We start from the raw sequence: 21,632 nt of genomic DNA, 5'->3' as shown, positions 1-21,632 counted from the left end.
GGCAAAAATCAGTGTTTTCAGTGTAAACATTATAGTAAACTGCATCAAATAATATTATGCAGATTAAATTAAGAATCAAATTAAATTTTACATTGTAAATATAACAAAGAGCAGCCTATTCACCCCTTTGTTCTCTGACTTCTTTTTAATCAGATAACTCACTTAAATCGGCAATTCCTGGTAATGTTTCTTCTACCTGCATCTTGCTTCTTTCACTTTCAAATAGAAATCAAGAACCCAGATGGCAGTGTGTACATCATCGTACTAAAGTACATTCCCACTTCATATCCTTATGCTACATGCATTTTTACATAAAAGTTCATTTTTTCACTTTAAGAGCAGCACATACTTGCAGTCACATTTACTGAAAGCCACCGTAACCTGAGGAATTGTGCAGTATGAACAAAAAGGCCTTTATAAAGATAATCAAAGCTCTCAGCAACAATCTGTTTCAAGTGAGACAAACTGACCTAAGCCTGAAATTATACTTACTCCAATTCATTAAAACAGCAGTACCGAATAAACCATGTAAAACAGCTTTTTAAAAGGTGAAAACAGGGATGGGAGGGGGGTAATTTTCTGTGAATTCTTTTTCATACCTACTTCGCTTTCAATGCTTATACATGATCTTAAAAATGAAGTTTGAAGTCTTGACATTTCTGGCAGATACTTCTAATATTATAGTCCAATTTCAGAGACTTTTTATTGTAAACACTAATAAACCATTCTATTTTCATTTAAGTAAAAAATACTTTAAAAAGCTAACTTAAATCATTTTTAATATATATTTTTTGGTTATCAGTGCACCTTTATTTATTTATATGTGGCACTGAGAATTGAACCCAGTGCCTCACACATGCCAGGCAAATGTTCCACCACTGAGTCACAACCCCAGCCTCCTAACTTTGATTTGTTTGAATGTTGCTCTTATATGCACAGGCAAGGTTTTCAAGGTTCCATAATATCCCAAAGCAGTATCTACAAGTTATTAATAAGAATCCCTACTGTGCTTGATCATGATCTACTATGCACCTCTGAGGTTTCCTCTGAGAATTTCTTTTTTTCTCAATGAAAGGAACTTCAGATTAAAAAAGAAGCCATTTGGGCTGGGATTGTGGCTCAACGGTAGAGTGCTCGCCTAGCCCGGGCGCGACCTGGATTCGATTCTCAGCACCACATAAAAATAAAGGCCTTGTGTTATGTCCATCTACAAAAAAAAAAAAAAAAAAAAAAAAAAAAGAAGCCATTACTACTTCTAAGTAATCATAGCATAAAGACACTGGCTTCTTAAGAAGCACTTAGTGCTACAGACTAGCAGTGAAGGAATTCTCTCCAGAGTCTAAAGAACCAAAGCAGTTTACTGGCAAACTTTTGAGATTAACCTGCCTCAAGGTTACAGTTATTAAATAACTGTGCCCCTATCTTTAGAATGTAGCCTTTCCAAAATTTTCCTACTCTTTGCAAATTTAATTGGTACCACAAAACCCTTTGTCCAATACTGGAGCAGTAGCTCAGTCTTTGCAGGCCAGACTGATACATCTTGTTTATTCTTAAACTCAAATCTGTGTCCCCCACCCCTCTCCATGGTACTAGAGATTCCATTCAAGGACTTGTGCTTTGCACTCTACCACTAAGCTACATCCCTAGCCCTTTCGTGGCCACCGTCCCCCGGAGTTTTTTAATTGGTGCATTGTAAGTGCATGTAGTTTTGGGATTTGTTACATATTCATATATGCACACAATATAATAATATAATTGGCCAATATCATTCCATAGTATCATCCCCAGCTTTTAAAAAAATATTATTTTGAGGCAGGGTCTCACTAAATTGTCTAAGCTAATCTCAGATTTGTGATCCTGCCTCAGTCTCCTGAGATGATGGGATTACAGGCCCAAAATGTCTGCTTCACTCAAGTCACTATAACCATTCTTTAAAATACAAAAAATGGTAAGAAAGGCATATTTCTACCTGCTTAATTTAAGTATTTATTGAGTGCCAGGCACTGTGCTCATAAGGAAACAGCTTTTGTTCTCTCATAAAACAACGAAAAATTCCAATGTATATAATTGTGAAGAGTGGTGATTTGAATTATGGTCTGACTCTCATGGTTGCATTTGCACTAGAAGCTAGCTGTATGAAGGTACAGGTCAACATGCCCCAATTGCGATAGTAATGCTGGCCAGGGAGGTATGGCTCTATATTAGTCAAGGCCTGATAGAGAATTCTGAGCAAAACAAGATGACTAACATTTTGCCAGTCTGTGGCCTTTCGATTGCCTGCTTTACTGAAGTTTTCCCACAAATAACCTTTTGACGAAACCTATAAAATAAACTTGCTGAGCTAGTTCTGGAGTCTGTCAAGCCTCACCAAGGGCTTGGCTACCCACCTGGCCCCAGCCTTTTCTCCCTATGTGTGTCTGTCTTTTCTTTATCCCCCATTGCTCCTGAGCACCTGGTATCTCCTTAATTAATGGTCTTAGCTGAGAGATGAGAGGGCTGCGACAATTGGCACCTGAACAAGGATTTGAGAGGCCCAAGCATACAATGTGTAGTGACAAACCCCATGCTAGGAAACAGATATTTAGAAGGTAGTATATTAAAATGCTATTAGTGATGAGTCTTCAGTAACTACTCTCAGCTGCTTCACACTTTCCCAAATTTCTATACACATTTACTACTTTTATAGCCTGAATAAAAATCTAAATAATCGGGGGGGGGGGGGACAACAACAGTAGTAATAACATTTATTGAGCACTTATATACTCTGTGTGCTTCACATGTCATGTCATTTAATAAAACCACACTACAAAAGAAGATTATCATCCATATTTTAGAAATGAGGGAATGTAATTATGGAATAATTTGCTTGAAATACCTTTTCTGCTAGACTTTTCACTTATTTCTTCAGAAACAAGCAGGGACCGAGAACAAGGCAAAACCAATTAATTGTGTAATTAGAAAGAATCACAAAGAGGTGCCATTTGTTGGATATATGACTTACAAGCAAGTATATTAATCTCTGTGAGCCTTAGCTTCTCCTTTGAAATGGGAATAACAAGGCTTATACGATATAGGGTTCTTATGAGGATTAAATATCATGTACAAAAAGACTATAGAACTATATCTGGCACATAACAAATGAATGCAATCACAAATATCTTCATCATCATAAACATCTGGAAAAAACTGGGCAAATTATTTAACATCTCTGGGTTTGGTTTCTCTACCTCTAAACTGGTAATAAAAATAGTCATTGTGAAAATTACATGATATACAGTATAGTGTCTCGCATGTGATAAACAACTATTTTAATTTGGCACAGGTCAAACAATACAGGATAGAGTATAGTACATGTATGCAGTAAAATATTTTGCTGGAAAATATTTAATGGTATGGGGGGAAAAAGCCATAATGAATGGTTAAGTTTAACAGATATTAAGAGAGCGTATATATAGCAAAATATTTCTTTATAAAATATACAAACATGCATTAATGGAAAAGAGTACATTCCAAGATCCACAATTTGTGGACATCAGCAACTAATTCAGTAAAAATAAAACACAACATCTCACTATTATTCCAATATTAATAGCAAAACAAAGCTATAATCCAAACACCCCCACATTTACATACTGACAAACACAAGTAGCCTGCCCAGATATCCCTATTCTTCTACCCTATCTCTGGAATTTTCTATATATTCTCTTGCTTCTATGAGCATTAAGAAAAGGAATTCATTCTAAAACTGCTCAAATTTTAGTGGTGAAAAAGGAACCAGGAGGTTATTATTTTGTCTCCAGTAAAAGCACACATTTTTATTTACCATGGTTCCATGTTGTATAATACAACAACTTTTTTTGTATTATACAATATAAAAAATTACTTAAGACTAAAAATAAAGCTGGGCATGGTGGCTCATGCCTCTAATTCCAGTGACTCTGGAAAGAGTCAGCTAAGGCAACAGGATCACAAGTTTGAGGCCACTCTCAGCATCTTAGCTAGTCCCACAGCAACTGAGCAAGACCCTGTCTCAAACTAACAAAGTAGCTTAGTGGTAAAGTGCCCCTGGGTTCACTCCCTAGTACCTGCCCCCCCCCCCAAAAAAAGAGTATAAACAGGAATATAAGAATATTTCTATAAAGGTAAATTTACCCCAAAGGATTGATTAGTCTAATTCTTAAGAACATTTCATAACATAGTTGACACCGAAATCACAATACTGAGACTATGGCCAGAGAATAAAGTCATGAAATTAACATCATGAAACAAAAGAAACATGATGGTTTCTTAATTTTAGAAAGTGGATCAACAGGCTGACATGTAAACTGTATTCATAACTGTAAGTGCTATGTAATGGTAGAAATAACTAGCAAAGATACTGAAAAAATATAGTCTGGCTAGAAAAAATGTTCTAGATACTACACTGGAAATACTTAAATACTATTTCATTAGTTTAAGGATCCCACCTCTTCCTGTTTTCATCACAAATTATTATTTTTCACACAAATAAGTTAACTGGCTACACACAGATACGCAACATTCATTCAATGTGGAAGATGGGGAAAAACAAGACTCTCAAAGGAAAGAAATAGTTCCTGTAAAACTAGATTTTAACAGAATCTTATTTTAAGCATATTCTCCTAAGCAAAATGCATCATTTCCTTAATTCACACAAGGTTCAAGATATACAAAATGCATGAAAAGTAAATTATTTCTGTACTTTTCCCTAAGTACCATCACTCAGTAACAATGATTTCATTTTCAATATTTTAAAACACTGTCTCCCTCTGCTGTATGAAAATGGAAAGGACTCAAAAGATCTCATCACTTATTTCTTTCAAAATATCATTAAGAAAATCTATAAATTTATTTGCTACAAGATATAATTTATAGGTTAGCAGCCCAACAGAGTTATATGTTTAAAACATGGAAATTATGAGATCAGAACAAGAAAAACAATCTTTCTTTAGGATGTATCGCCTTAGAATCTAAATTCTTCAATCCAGAATTTGAAAAATCTAAGCAAAGCGTGGTTGGCAGTCAGAATTAAATATGCAGCCAGGTACGAAGGTGCAAGCTTGTAATTTCAGCAGGTCAGGAGGCTGATACAGGAGGATCCTGAGTTCAAGCCTCAGCAATGGTGAGGCACTAAGCAACTCAGTGAGACCTGTCTCTAAATAAAATACAAAACAAGGCTGGGAATATAGCTTGGTGGTTGAGTACCTGAGTTCAATCTCTAGTACTCCCTGCCCCTGCCAAAAGTACCAAGCACCTGTTATGTACAATGCATGGGATGAGAAAGGGCTGCCAAGTTTAGTAAATAAAAATATACCATGGAACCTGGTTATACAAAAAAAATTATTCATTGTTCATCTAAAATACAAACTTCATCTGTATTTCAAACACTTTATCTGAAATAAAGTCCTTAAGTTATTTATCACCTATTCACACAAATTAATTTACATTTATAATACTTCAAATGCATATGCATTAAGAATCTCTTGGTAGAAATATATAAAAAATACCAAAATCATAATTTTCTGACCTGTCTTCCTCTCAAATCTACCTAGTGTTTTGTGCTTGATTACTCAGAATTATTTTATTGAACAAATTCTACACTATGTGAATAGAATAAGGGATAGAATAAAATCCTGGTGAGATTTCATCCCTTTTCTGACTTTCTATTATCTCGAGCACTTGTTCCACACCTGCCACATAATTAATCAGCTTTACTTTTGGCAATCTTCAAATAAAACTTCAAGGGGTTGGGGTTGTGGCTCAGTGGCAGAGCACTTTCCTCGCACATGTGAGGCACCGGGTTCGATCCTCAGCACCACATAAAAATGAATAAACAAAATAAAGATATTGCATCCGTCTATAACTATTTTTTTAAAAAATAAAACTTCAAAAGGGCAAACCATATTAAACTAGAGACAAAATACTACTTCATATTTTTTGCTCCAAACCTGTGTAGTTTCCTTTCTGTATGCCTGGTTACCACTCTTCAGGACAGGTGGACCTGATCCTATTCCATGATAGGAAACTTCACATGTCCTTATAACTTAAACTTAAGAGTCTGAGTTAATAATGTAACTTTCTGTAAGACCCATATATAAAAAACCATATACTAATGGAAAAAGTTTATATCATTCATTCTTATTAACTCACTTATCATATACTTTCATACAATTTCATGTAATTTTACTGGTAAAGGGATTTTAGAGCCCATACTCCTCATTATATAGATGCTGAATACTTAATCCAAAGTCATTGTGACTAGACTAAATTCACAGGGCAAGCTAAGAGACAGATTTAAATCTTCAATTCAGTATTTCTCCTACTAAATTCACTACTACCTACATCTTTTGAATTATGCTTAAATCTTATGAATATTAATTCTACTTTTTTAAAATACAAAGGAATTAAAACATTATATACTCAAACTGTTATTCATTACTCCTTCATAGTAAAGTAACCTGAAATTCAGCATAACTATAAATAAACAAAAAAGTAGATTTATCTTTATAACTGTTTCTATTTTTAATTGCATAAGGCAGGGTAAGAAAAGTATTTATACATTAAAACAGACCAAACTGACAAGTTCTTCAGAAGAGACAATATCAGTATCAAATCATAAGCTATTTTTATTATATCCACTTTGAAAATCTTCATTGAAAAAGCCTATAGCTATCTTTATGATAAAGTACACAAACACCACACAAGCTATTAGTTTTATATTCCACTATTCAAATTTGGGGGATAAGAAAACACTGATACTAAACAATCACTGTTTTTAATTTCCTGAGCGACTCCTCCCTCCCTTTTTTGAGACAGGGTCTTGCTAAATTGCTGAGGCTAGCCTGAACTGGTGATCCTTCTGCCTCAGCTTCCTGAGTCTCTGGATTACAGGAGTGTCACCATGTCTGGCAACTGTCTCTTTTAATTTAAATAGGATTTACAAGTTTATTATCACATAGGTGATTAATTCACCAGTAGGTTTATATTTTGAAAACATTACAGGTGAAAAACCTTTCCAATGGCCTCACCTTTGTTGTAAGTACTTTAAACGTACTCTGTTCTGGTATTATAGGATGAAGCAATCTCATTTTCAAATTGTAATCTTCTCCAGAAGGAAGTTTCACCAAAGCAGACAACTATTGAACACAAATTAGCAACACATTTTGTAAATTTACATAATAAAGGGTACAAAAATTTTAAATGAATACAGAATTCTGACAATGTTGCAGATTAAACATTTTGTGTAGTGTGTCAGATTTAAGAATTTCAAAATAATCTTTCAGTGGTATTCATGTAAATTCTCAAATATTTAAAGAACAGAAAACAACATTTGAAATATTTATCCTATTTAATCACACATAGCATTTAAATCTCAAGAAAACACAACACACAAATGCAAATGATACAGTAACAAAAAGAAATTATTCTTGCACAAGCTATTTAATTCTAACCACCTTTCTTAATATCTATCATAAGGTTCTCTACTTAATGCTTAGAAACCAAATTCTAAAGTCATACTCATTAAATATAATTAGTAAATTCCAAAACCACACAGCTAATAACTAGACCTTTTTCATAAAGTTCACCATGTAAGTATAACCAAATCACATATCTTATTAATCGTTAACCAAGTTCTGCTTTATACTCTTTTTATAACTTAAGTTTTTTTTAATAACATTTATTTCATTTTTATGTGGTGCTGAGGATCGAACCCAGTACATTGCATGTGCTAGGCAAGCGCTCTACTGCTAAGCCACAATCCCAGCTCCTGCTTTATACTCTTAATCTAAAGAAAAAAATATATTTAGCTCTTATCTCAAATTTTTTAACTCAAACTAAAAAACAATGCTTCAGATTTTATTCAGCATCTTCCATGTTATCTCAAGAAGAAATGGCATATAGCTGATAAACTGCTGTAGATTATTCTGCAATATATTAAATTGGCAAATAATAGTATATAATCGCCATATAAAATATGGCTTAAAGATTACCTCTTTTTCTGAAAATTCCACATTTACGTCATTCTTCTGAACATTCTTGATCATAAGTGTAATGATTACTTGAGATTCTGTTTGATACCAATCATACCTATTAAAAAGGAAAGAAACTTTAAAAAATTGTTTATCAAATAAAAAAAAAAAAAGGTCTGATAAAGAACTCCACCCTAAGGAACAAAACAGCAAAACAGCTGTTAATTCACAGAAGCAATTATATGTAACTAATCTTCTATTATCTGTACTAATTAAGAGAAAACAGTAAGGTAGGTGATGCCCACGTCTTTCCAGTGGACTTAAAATATACATCCATTATTTTCTAATATAGTGGCACTTAAGCTAATATTAAAGATAAAAATTAGTGCTGAGGTTGTGTCTCAGTGGTAGAACACTTGCCTAGCACATGTGAGGCACTGGGTTCGATCCTCAGCACCACATAAAAATAAACAAACAAAGGTACTGTGCACATCTACAACTAAAAAAATTATATATTTAAAAAAAAAAAAAGATAAAAATAAGCCAGGTACCTGGCGCACCCCTGTAATCCCTACAGCTCAGGAGGCTGAGACAGAAGGATAGTGAGTTCAACGCCAGCCTCAGCAATGGCAAGGTACTGTCTCTAAATAAAATACAAAATAGAGCTAGGGATGTGATTCAGCGGTTGAGTTCCCCTGAATTCAATCCCTGGTACCAAAACAAAAAAAGATAAAAATCATTCTAAACAGCCACTAATTACACATTATCAACAGTTTCATACTCTCATTTCCACCTAATGCTAAGGTGAATTAAACACTTCTATTCCTATTTTACAGATGAGAACACAGAAAGCTCAGTGGCAGCAGTGCTGAGGTGGATCTGGTCAACCTGAGTCAATACTACAAGCTCTTCCCTGAAGCTGGGAGTAAACAGACCTCAGCACAGGAACAGAGGCAAATGAGCTCAAGCTACAATTATTTAAACTTTACCCATTTGCCAGGTACAACATTATATAACAATACCTTCCCCTTCAAATCTTACGGTATTCAGGAAGAAGACCAATGTGTCCAGGGATTATCATTATGTGTACCTTTCATACTGAAAGCTCTAAAAATGTAGTAATCCTCACTTTCAAATGAGACTATAATCTCCCTGAAGGGAGAGCTAATTACCCTGATACTATTATATTCTCAGGAACAAGCACATGACTACTATACAATATACTTATTAAATCAAATGCTGAATTATTTTATGCTCCAAATTCCAAAATTGTCATTTGATGTTTATGTGTTCTTATCCTCACTATGGTCACCAGGCAAGTCAAAGTTCCCTGTTTACAAAGTACTTGGAGTCACTTCATTTCCCCAAAAAGAACATGAATAAATTGTTTTGTTGTAACATTTTTAAGTCATTTTAGGTAATTATGTCAAAAAACACCTAGATTAAAGAAAAAAACTTTGAGAGTGTCTCTGAAATTCAGTGAGGATGCAAAACTCCAGATCAATGCCTTGTGATTCTGTTACAGTCCTAAGAATGCAAGTTGTACACATGGCTCATGAATAACGAAAAACAAAATCAAAGACTTAGTAGTGTTTACTCATTATTATAATTGCTATCTTCAGCAATATTAACTTTTAGCTCATGTAGAAGGTTCCTATGAAAATTTTATTTCAAATATAAGACAGAGGGCAATTACAAGTCCTTTAACCCTAATATGAGCTTATTATGTCATTAAACAAATTTAACTGAGAGATGTTCTCCTTTATGGGTGGAAAGGTGACATACTATGGCAACAGAGAAACTTTAAAGATAAAAATGATTTAAATTTACTTAAGTAGAACATTAATACTAATCAGTAAACAGTCTTAAAAAATTAAGTTTTTCATAAGGCTATAACACTATTTTAAAAAGAAAAATGAAGAAACTTAAAACCACACTGTAAGGACTCACTTATTAAAATATAGGCTCCCCTCCCACTTTAAGCATATTTATCATGCATTGTTTTATGAAAAGAAACACTTACTTGATTTTTGACTGAGTCCGCTGGGATGCAGACTAGTTTTGTCAAGTTGAAAGAGAAAGATTTTTAAGTTAATTTAGCAATTGTATATTAAAATACACATACTATTAAATTACTCAGTGCTCTAGTTTTCTTTTGATATGGAATAACTACATGAAAATTTTCTTCAAAGATAAAACATAGTATATGCATTATTAAATGATACTAGTCTTCACACAAAAAACATTAGCATTTTTATAATTTCATTAATTTAAATTTTTAAAAACATTTTTCTTAAAACATTTTAATAACAGAAAACTTTTCTAAAGGTATGAATGAAAAGGTTATTTATCCAAAATGTCCAGTCCTAAGAAGAAATAACTCCTAGCAACATTTTAAAAAAACAGTATAACATTCCAGTTTAAACAATGTAAAGACTGCTCTGAAAACCTATAAAGGAACCATTTCCATGGAGATTTCCAAATAACCTCAAACTCCATTTTGTGACCTTTCTCCAACAGACATATCATCAAGAAACAAAGTGACTCTTGTCCAACACCTACTTTCCTAAAGTATGCCTGCACCTATTAAAACTAAATCTAAAGACTTGTCCTGGGTCTTAGGTAGCCTCTAAACTGACCCAAAACAAAAAGAGAGGAGGTTTGGGATCAAGGAAATAAATAAAAACTACTTTAGAGGTCTGAATCTAACTCAGAATTACTCTTCGGTATAAAGGACTGAGAAACAATGTGCATCTAGATCATATTAAGTAGAGAAACTAACCAGATTATTCCAGTTAACCCGGATACCAGGAAAAGAACCAGACTGAACCATGGCAGTAATAAAATGTGCTAAGCCTACATAACTTGACTCTGGACTAAATGTTTTTCTTCTTCTTCTGTTTTTTTTTTTCTTTTAATATTATTTTTTTAGTTGAAGTTGGACACTATACCTTTTATCTATTTATTTATTTTTATGTGGTGCTAAGGATTGAACCCAGGGCCACCCACGTGCTAGGTGAGCACCCTACCGCTGAGCCATAATCACAGCCCCCCCAACCTTTTTTTTTTTTATTCAAATGCCATTCTGCTATTTGTAGCCCTAGCCTCAATCTTAAAATTATAAAACCTGTACTAAATTACTAGCAATAAAATAGAAAGTCAATTTTTAAAGACCTCTTCCAATTCATTCCCTACCTATCACACCTAGGAATATGGGCAAGCATGGATGTATAGGGATAGATAGCACTCACATTTGTAGATATTCAAAGCCCTTGTTACTATGCATACACATATTTTGCCTGAAGCTCACAATAACCTGTGTGATGTAGAATAGTTCTTTCATCAGGGAACAAGTGACTTTCTTAATGTCATAATGTAATTTTGAAAGATTGAGATGTAAATAAATCTTTGAGAATGTACAAAGTAACTCAAAATGTTAAGTAATTGCCCATAAAAAGAATTAGGAGCCAGATATAATGAAGCATGCCTATGATTCCAGCTATTCAGAATAGTGAAAAAGAAGAATCATTAAAAGGATCCTGAATCCTAAACCAACCCAGGAAACTTAGACCTTGTCTTTAAAAAAAGACTACACTCAAATCTCCTGACTCCTTGTAATTTTCTTTCTTGACTAAATATGTAAATCACTACTACTAAAAAAGCATTAGCCATGATTTAAATATATTACATATAAGCTTAAATTGATTAAAAAATAAAAATCTCTTAACTCTGCCATAATTTTTAATGACTGAAAAGACCTGAAGTTTCATGTCCAAAACAATGACAAACATTAACAATAAGATAAATATAAGCATTTCCAATTTTACTTACCCTGTGTGTTTTAAGCCAACCATAACAAGTCCTACAAGTGAATCCAATTGTTTAAAACTAAATAAATGTGATGCCTTTTTAATAATAATGGCAGGAAATAATCATCATCATACTAAATTAACTTAATCTACACACTAAATTCATTAAAATAGCCCAATAACTTTCATGACTATAAACCTTTATAATTATTTCATAAAAATGATTTATTTCAATTGCTACAAGAACTAGTATTTAAATCAAAGTGCTTAAATTTTTAACTGAGAGAGCTCATCCCAATTGCTAACTCAAATTATGTTTGATACATGAAAATTAATATGAAGTAAAAAAATGAAGAATGAAAACTATGGACTTACCACCTCAGATTCTGACCCTATAAAACATAAAAATGGAAACATTCTCAGACAACAGTGCATTTGTAGGCAGTTTCATAATTTCTGTAGCACAAATATAAAAAGAATGCCAATTCTCTATATCTTTCAAATAAAAAACTGGTTTAATTTTGCATCCTGGAGTCATGTTAGACTCCTTATTTCTAAGGAGTGCTATTCCAATTTTACATGCTAGGCACGCACTCGACCACTGAGCTACAACCCCAGCCCTCCTTAAGTCATTTCTTAGTAATATCATGATATATTGCACAGAAATTCATTCAAATCTCCCTTTCAATAAAAGAAAGTAAGCAAACATCAACATATCATTAGAAATCAATATCTAAGGGACTATGTACAACTTATAGAAATTAAAAATAATATTTGTTCAAACCAAAACATTTGAAATATTTACTACTATTTTGAATTGAAAGACTATGGAAAGCCTACATAACATACTTACCATTCAGAGCTTCTTGACACCTTTTAATCCAGGCAATGAAATTAGCACCTGCACCTATAAAGAAAAAACTAACTATAACATCACGCATCTGTACAATATAACATATTCATTTAACAAATACTTAGGGAATATCTACTATGTCTCAGGCAATGTTCTAGGCACTAGGGATTCAGCAATGAAGAAAGACAAATACACCTATCATATGTAGCAGAGCACTGAAATCCTAATATTTTTACTATAAACTTACCAATACATTCAATATTCACCTGGAAAATTCTGGTTTGTATGTTAGATTAGTTTTAACTACAGCTGAACTCATTCGTTTCTCAGGTATTTATAATCGACATTTTGTCCCACCTCCCTTCTCTTAAAGAAACATCCTCTCACCCGACAAAATCAGACCCGAATCAGATTCCCAATAAGCCATCAAACACGGTGGGGTGGAGACCTAGTAACCGGCAACTGGGATGAGGTTGAAAAGCCTCTCCTAGCCCCAGCCTGCTCTTCAATGCAGGCATCTATTCTGTCTACTCTCTCTTAGTGACTTTACTTGTTGTCATGCCTTTCCTACTTATACTTTGTGAAGTTCTGTTATGTCTCCAAAACTTACATGGCAATCAAGAGACTATATACACAGCAAACTATATAAAGGTAACAATGTGAATGTATACATAAAAGCAAATTATTCTTGAGACCCAGAACACTGGAATCTAAATAGTCATAGTCCCTACTAAAAAGGCTGGGGATGTGGCTCAGAGGTAGAACGCTTGCCTAGCATGTGTGAGGTACTGGGTTCGATTCTCAGCACCACATATAAATAAATTAATAAAATAAAGGTCCACTGACAATTTAATAGATATATACGCATATATATATATATATAAACAAAAATATTAAAAGTACTCTACGAATTCAAGGTAACTTCAGGCAAGACCTGAAAAATGACAAGCAGTAAAACTTAAAATTTTCTAATTTAATTTATAAAAGAAATTAAACTACATAAGCCTTAATAAAATTTTTAAATACACATGCTATATTCTACTAGGGGAAGGTGTATCAAAACCCTATGAAGGGCTGGGACTGTAGCTCAGTGGCAGAGCACCTGCCTAGCATGTGAGGCACTGGGTTCCATCCTTAGCAGCACATAAAAATAAACAAATAAAATAAAGACATTCTGTCCATCTACAATAACAAAAAATAAAATAAAAACCTTACGGAATAACCTATTATTCAAATAATTAGTAAATTAAACCAAGCTTCCCATCATATAAAGGGAGGGGAAAAGGTACAAAGCTTAGAAATGTAGAGGATGACTCTTGTCTCTTTAGGTTTTCCAATATTTATCAAAGTACTAGACAATTAGACTCTTTAAAAACTTGCTAAGAGCAGACATGTTGACTTGCTTATTGAATAGCCATAATTCATGTACCAAAATTGGAATAAGCAAGTTTAAGAACAACTATTAGTGCCCAGATCCCTTTCTAATTCTGTATTTTTCACTTGCACAGCTAGATCCCAAATCCTTTTTTCTGAGTAGGTATATAGCAGAAAAGCAAACGTTAAAGTTGTAAATTTTTTAAAAAATATAATACTTTAGAGGAGAGTTTCTCAACCTCAGCACTGACATTCTTTATGGTGGGGGGCTGTCCTGTGCATTATAGGATGTTTAGTAGCACTCCTGACTTCTAGTAACTAGACAATATGAGCATAATCCCCATCTACCAATCATAATAATAATAAAAAGAAATCTTCAGACATTGGCAAGTCTCTCCCAGGAAGCAAAACTATCACTAGATTAAAAAAAAAAAAAAATGCTTTAGAGACTTGTGATAATACTCTATTGTAAGATATAGTAAGTACAATCAGAATTAGGCAGTCTGTAATTATTCTATAAGATTACTTACAACCCGTTATCTTTCAATATTTTTACAGATTTTTAAATTTTCAGCTCTCACAATTTGTGTTCACAGAATACACAGCTGTGATAATGTACATATTCCTCTCAAAAAGATGATATGTTTAGGAACTCAAACACTCTCAAAGCTCCATATTTCTTCTGTACCCTCTCAGAATTTACTAAAATTTATACTTCCATAAAGGTCATATTTTCAGATTTCCCATCTTTGCAATCTTAATAACGTAAAAATTAACAAACTTTTGAACAAGACAACTTTTCCATTAGAAAAAAAAATAAGGCCAAATTCAGTATGCAGAGAATGCTCAGTATTTAGTTTGACTTTTAACTGTAAGATTTATATGTGATTTAAATGCTAAAGAAAGGCCAATTTAATCCATTTTAAATGGCTTCAAAGTCTGTAATGAAGAAAAAAGGTGTTGCCTTTCTACAACTGAAATTAATAAAATTCAGCTATGGTATTTAAGATATATAAATGATAGATTACTTTGAGTATAACTCTAATACTTACTATCTAATTTCTGTCCTTCTGTAAAAGTTTCTAGAGCAGAAGCATAGTTTTTTTCATGATATTCACATATCCTGCATGGACATATTAAAAGCAAATTAACACATGTATCAGATCATAGAAAACAGTCCCCTTTCTAAATAAAAAATTTCTTAGTATTCTCTCCTGTTAGAAGGTTTCTTTTTTTGGGGGGAGGGTGTTCAAAGATTGAACACAGGTGTGCGTTACCACTAAGCTACATTCCTAGACCACCCCCTCCTTTTTCTTTTGAGGCAGGGCCTCACTAAGTTGCTGAGACTGGCCTTGAACTTGTAATCCACCTGCCTCAGCCTCCCAAGATGCTAGAAATACAGGCCAGGGTCAAACCACCAAAGAGAAAGAATTTAAGTATATGCTAATGAGCCAAGAGATTTTCTAAATTACTGTAACATCTAGTATAATTCTCATTAAAATTCAATTTTAAAATTCACTTCACAAGGATTTTAATTGTACAAAATTGCTCATTTCAAAATACACAAAGAAATTAATTCTTAAATATTAAGTCCCATTTATCAACAGAAAAAAAAACTGGGTTTAAAAAATAAAAATAAGGGCTGAGGTTATGGCTCAGTGGTAGAGTGTTTGCCTAGCACGTGCGAGGCCCTGGTTCTATCCTCAGCACCACATAAAAATAAATAAATAAAATAAAGGTATTGTGTCCAACTACAACTAAAAAAAATAGATTAAAAAAAATTTTTTTTCCTAGCATTTGTAGCCCATTCAGCTTGGCTGGGGAACAGGATGTTCTCTAGTCAGTTAAATACCATAAATTCCAAATGATAAACAAAAAGGGAATATGAAATCTATCAGTTTCATCTACAACTTGCAGTTACTTCAATCATCACTAATTTAAACACAGCAAATATAAATCTACTACTTTAGTTAACATACTAGAACTGTTATATGTAAAACTGAATCAATTCTCAGCTGTAAAATGTATAAATACAGCATTTTACCATATATCTATACATAAAGCTTACAATTACTTCATTCAAAAAATGAAACACCTACTAGCTACAGTCCAAGCCCAACAAGAATAGTTCATTACATACCCTTTTCTCATTACAGCAGTGGAATTATTTGGATTGAGTTCAAGGGACCTTTTTACATCAGCAACAGCATCTGTATATAAAAAGAGAAGTTTTTTTAAAAGTCAGTTATTTACAGATCTAGCAAATACTACACACTAGAATCAGTCTTACACTCTTAAGTTCCCGGAAAGGCCATACAGTTTTATCTGTTGGATGGTTTTGTTGTTGTTTTCCCAGTGCTAGGGATAGAACCCAAGGCCTCATACATAACCCAAGGCCTCACACATTGCTTATAAGCTTTCTACCACTGAGTTACATCTCAGTCCCAAATGGTCTTAAATTGGGAAAGTTTATTTGAGATGAAATTCAAGTAAGTATTACCTTCATAAATTTCTTTTGGTCTAATATTTAGCTTCCTTCTTAAAGCTCTTCCATTAATAAAGCTCTGTGTCACAAAGCCATTTTAACATTAATAGTATTTATGTAATATAGCTTAAGATATTAATTCTTCTCTATGGATTCTCAATCAGAATTTTTTGGGGGGTGGGGGGAGGGATACTGGGGCTGTACTCAGGGACACTTGACCACTGAGCCATATACCCAGCCCTATTTTATATTTTATTTAGAGACAAGGTCTCACTGAGTTGCTTAGCACCTCGCTTTTGCTGAGACTGGCCTGGAACTCACAATCCAGGCTGTCTCAGCCTCCCAAGCCCCTGGGATTACAGGCATGCAACACAATGCCCACCCTCAATCAGAATTTTTAAAAAAGTTACACAATACATAAATACATTCTTTTTTATTAAAAAAAAAAAAAAAAGGAAAAGAGCATTTCATTTAAATACTGTGAAATAATACCATTTTTATTAGTATATCCAATGACTATAATTGAAATCTATACAAATTCTCTACCGAAGAGACACACTTAACAATTAAACAGGTGTTTCTCAACATAATGTTTGTCAAACTGCGGCTACTTTACCGATTGTTGTGAAAGACCAACTTAAAAATTGTATGATGGGGTGGGGTTGTAGCTCAGTGGCTGCGCGTTTGCCTTGCATGCGTGAGGCTCTGGGTTCGATCCTCAGCACCACATTAAAAAAAAAATAAATAAGTGAAATAAAGATATTGTGTCCAACTACAACTATAAAATAAATATTTAAAAAAAAACCCTCAAAAATTTCCTCAAGTTTTTTGGATTCAGTTTGTTTTAGACAAAATTTATGAGTAACTGATAGAGAAGAGACAATAATACACTTCATAAGAGAAGTTACCACAGTAATTCCCAAGGAGAATGTGACAATAAGCTCTTTGACAATAATACTGTGCATCATCTGGTTTCTGTTCCAAAGCCTTCGTCAGCTCCTACAAATAAAAATGTTGAGTGTTAGTAAATGTTTTTAAAAGCCACTGAATTCTAATTAAAACATAACTTTTAACCAACTAACCTATTATTACAAGCTATTTGAAGAAAAGAACGGGAAACAAGTTGGGAGCTTTTCCTTGTAAAGTCGATCAATCTTTCCTTTCCTTTCCCCACTCCATGCTCAAAGAATACAATGTAATGTAACATTTATGTAAAGCACTTAGCAGTTTCTGGTCTACAGTAGAAACTTAAAAATTATCCCCCATTTATTCTGAAAAATTTAGTTTGTATACTTCGACCAGCACAGAATTTCTCCAAATTTGGAGAAGACTCAAAGATCATACAGAATTTGAGATGCTTAGAAAATGGGAAGATATCCAATTTTAAAAATAAATCATTGAAGTTAAATCTAGAGATCAGAGAGGTTAACAGAATCAGAGAAAGCCTTCCCTAACTTCCTAGTTTGTGACCAGACAGCCAAAGACAGGATTCAAATCCAGGGCTTCCTGACTCTTTTAACCAGTTTTGTTGCCAAAACTATCAGGAATCTATCTGTATTGATGTATTCTAATATTCTCAAAATTTCTAGCACCAAACTTTAAAACAATTTTGAAAGTAGCAGATAGCTTATTTCTTCTAAACTACATTTTCAACTCAAATTTCTAGCTTCTTCTCAGTAAGAAAACAGAAAATACTACAGTCAAAAGACTTACAAATCATACTGACGATTGGATTAATTTAAAAAGTACTTTTAGAAAAAAAATAAAGTACTTCTAGAAGTATTACATAAGAGACATAAGCCAGACACTAGGGTGGGGAGAGAAGATTTGGAAAACACACACACACACACACACACCTTTTCTTTAAAAGTTAGAAAAAGTTAAATGCTTCTGCATTTTAAAGCACCTCTGTAAATGACCTTTAAAACCATAATCCAATTTCTTGTTAAGGAGAACTGGTTATGGTTACTCAGTTAAATAAAATAAGCAACTGACTTAGACTGTTACTGAAAAAAAGTTATCAAAAAACCACAGTACAAACTTTAAAGTCTGACACGCAAAAAAAAAAAAAAAACTTATAAAAGTTTTATTCATGATTTTATAAGATTTTAAAACTTATAAAATCATGAATAAAACAATTTATCTTTTGAATAAGCAACATACAATAAAACAAGGAAAAGTAAAGTTAAAATAATGATTTATGGTCTTTACATCTAACTTATGGCACGTTTTTAGAGTTCTGTTTTCTTTCTGTTCTTTTGACAATCACTGCTGTCTGCTAGACTACAATGGGTCTAAGGAAGTAAAATAGATAAAGCAAGGTCTTCAGTGCTAGAGGACATCAGAAGTTCTTCCCCTTACCTAACTGCCCCCCATACCCACTGTCCATCCTCTCTCCATGTTTTATTCAATCTATCTATTTATTTATTTATTTATGGTGCTGAGGATCCAACCCAGTGCTTCACATGTGATAGGCAAGCACTCTACCACTGAGCTACAGCCCTGGTCCTCTCTCTGTTTTTTAAAACCCCATTAATCAGTCTCTATCCTGCTATGCTCTTATTGCACTTCATACAAAAGCCCATTACAATAGTTATCTTATATTTTAATAATCTGATGACTTGTCTGTCCACAAGACTGTAAAATCCCTCATGGTAGTCTTTTCTTCTTTAGAGTCTTGGCCCCCAGGAGAACATTCAGCACTAATAAATGTCGTTTGGTGACTGAAAGAAAAATGTGAAACAATTTACGCTACACAGCCCCTTTCTTCTTTATTCTTGATTGGATGGTCTTGGGTAAAACATACTCATTTTTTTGTGGAGCAGGGAAGGGGGTCTGGGGAGTGAGCCCAGGGTCTCATATACGCTAGGCAAATGCTCTACCATTAAGTACAGCTCCTGACCAAATATACAGATTTTAACCAATATGATAGCAAGTGACCTGAACCCCAAAATGGCCTGCTAAAGTAGCCCTTGGGGAAACAGACTAATATTCAGCATCAATGTTCTGGACCTACTTATAGTTACCAATTATTTAATAATTTACATTTACCTGTTTGTCTTTGTGAGGGCACCTCAAGGTTAAGAAATAACATTTCCTCCTAATATAGCTGGATTTATTTCATGATCACCCTCCTTTTATTCAAAAGTTTCTGATTTCAGGTCTGTGGTGGGTCCCAAGAATATGCATTTCTAACAAGATGATACTGCAGTTGATCTGAAGACCACACTTTTGAGAATGAATGTTCTCTAGCAGTAGACCAAAAGTACAGTGTAGCAAAGTTCTTTTAGAAGTCATACTAGGAAAGAAAAAAGATCCTCTTGCCTGGTATTGCTAACCTAACTTATAACATAACATGAAAGCAAGAAACTCCTGGCTAAGATGTTGTGAACTACAGCAACATGGCTGTAGGTTAGGCTCTATTTAATTGTTTTTATTGAACTCTTAACACTTTTTACATTCCTTTACAACTTCATGGTCTTCCAGAGCGCAAAAACACAAAGTGCTAACTTAGTCCAGTACATAAAGAGAACTGACCCACAACAATCACTCCTTGTACATTGCAACTCGAAAAAAATATTTATCAACAAATGAATTAATACTGAGCCTTACAGGACATCTGGAAAGTTTTAGGGACATATGGGAAAAGGCTTTTGTTCTAATATACTGAGTTCATACAGACGCTTAACACTGAGCCTGTTATGTAAGAATGGCAAGGATGACAGTCAAATGAAATAATATCATCAAGCCCAAATTTCACTTTTTCCTATAGGCAGAAATGCCATTTAAAAAAGAAAAGAAGCTTCTCTGAAACCAACTATGCCCCCACGAAATAAATCAGAGAAGGTGTTTTTTCTCATGAACTGCGGGGATGCAGGATGCAGGAGTGCGGGAGAGAAGAAGAGTAAGAGCAGGGGTCTGGCCCAAAAGGGTCCGTGTGGGGCTGAGAAAGGAGACTGAGGATCTCAATACTGAGGTGGAGACACAGTAAAAACTGTAGCCTCCGTCCCGAAAAGGCAATGCTGGGAAGAGGCGGGGTTAAGCCAGAACAGAGTGGAGGAGAAAGAAATGGTCTCTCACCTCTAACGCCGCCTGGGGATCCTCTTCGATCAAAGCATCTGAAAAGCACTGGAAAAACCTGCCGGGAAAACAACGACTTCAGCAGAGCTCGCTAACCAAAGAAGGAGGGGCGTTTAAAATAAACAACAAAGGGAAAGGAAAACACGCACCGCTGAGCTGTTGCAGGTTCTGCTGCGGCCGCCGCCATCCCTAACAGCCACTGTCGCTACCGCGGGAGCTGCTACTACCGCAGTTACCAGGACCGCCGCCGCCCACGGGGGAAACTTCTGGAGAAACACCAACCGAGCTTCCGTCCTAAGTAGCCAACGAGCAGGCACGCAGCGTGCGGCTGGGGGAGGGGAGGCGACCAGCAGGCGCAGGGCCAGCTGGGAAAGTGGAGGACCGGTTGTCGCCGCCGTGTCTGGGGTCCCGTGACCAGCTCTGACAGTCCCTCCCCTCTCCCTGGAAGCCATGGTTACGGAAGCCGCCAGCACACTCATTTGCCCTTTCTTCCTCCTTGTTCGCCCAAACCCCGCCAGCACTCTAAGAGAGCCTTCCGGAATAGTCTTTCAGAAGCACTTTTGTAACGCACTGTTATCCCTCATGAACTCTTGGCGATTGAAGCGTATGCATGTCTGTTAATAACACAAACTGCATTGACATATTTTCACCGAAGTTCTCATCATGGTTACCGCAGAAGCCCAACCTCTCGTGAGTCGTGACGTCATTCGCGACTGCGAGTGTTTTTCCGGGAGCAGAGTCCCGGATGGCGCGTGGATTCTCGCGATCTTTTCGCTGAGTACTCGAATGGGTAGGGACTCGCCGGAAGTCGTTTTGGTCCTAGAGAGGCGACCGAGGAAAACTGTTTTTCTTCCCGGGCGTGTGTGTCCCTCAGTCTGTGGCCCAACCTTTCTTCCTAGTCGGCTTCGCAGACCAAGAACAATCTTTTCAATCCGCAAGCACCCAAGGCAGGAAAGTGGCCTAACATTGTCTCATTGCTGCTTTATTTTCCAACCCAGTTGGCCAAGCCCTCTTCCACCGTTCTCTGGCCCAAGTAGATCAAA

At 34.9% G+C, this 21,632-nt stretch overlaps 1 protein-coding gene across 1 annotated transcript in view; it reads right to left on the bottom strand.

The window, feature by feature from the left end:
- Sugt1 (SGT1 homolog, MIS12 kinetochore complex assembly cochaperone) overlaps nucleotides 1-20,913 on the bottom strand; it is a 28,676-nt gene extending 7,763 nt beyond the window's left edge. The window contains exons 1-10 of the mRNA XM_015484337.2: nucleotides 20,739-20,913; nucleotides 20,590-20,647; nucleotides 17,418-17,508; nucleotides 16,165-16,234; nucleotides 15,077-15,147; nucleotides 12,651-12,704; nucleotides 12,173-12,189; nucleotides 10,012-10,043; nucleotides 8,010-8,106; nucleotides 7,047-7,154 (exon numbers count right to left, since the gene is read on the bottom strand). Of these exons, the coding sequence (XP_015339823.1) occupies nucleotides 7,047-7,154; nucleotides 8,010-8,106; nucleotides 10,012-10,043; nucleotides 12,173-12,189; nucleotides 12,651-12,704; nucleotides 15,077-15,147; nucleotides 16,165-16,234; nucleotides 17,418-17,508; nucleotides 20,590-20,647; nucleotides 20,739-20,776 (636 nt within the window). The 5' untranslated portion in view covers nucleotides 20,777-20,913. The remainder of the gene's footprint in view (nucleotides 1-7,046; nucleotides 7,155-8,009; nucleotides 8,107-10,011; nucleotides 10,044-12,172; nucleotides 12,190-12,650; nucleotides 12,705-15,076; nucleotides 15,148-16,164; nucleotides 16,235-17,417; nucleotides 17,509-20,589; nucleotides 20,648-20,738) is intronic.
- Between the last annotated feature and the right edge of the window lie 719 nt (nucleotides 20,914-21,632).

This window comes from Marmota marmota, unplaced genomic scaffold (assembly GCF_001458135.2).
Source record: "Marmota marmota marmota unplaced genomic scaffold, marMar, whole genome shotgun sequence".
In the NCBI taxonomy this organism is placed as follows: Eukaryota; Metazoa; Chordata; class Mammalia; order Rodentia; family Sciuridae; genus Marmota; species Marmota marmota.
Note: the sequence above shows the minus strand (reverse complement) of the source record. Positions and strands in the feature narration are given on the sequence as shown.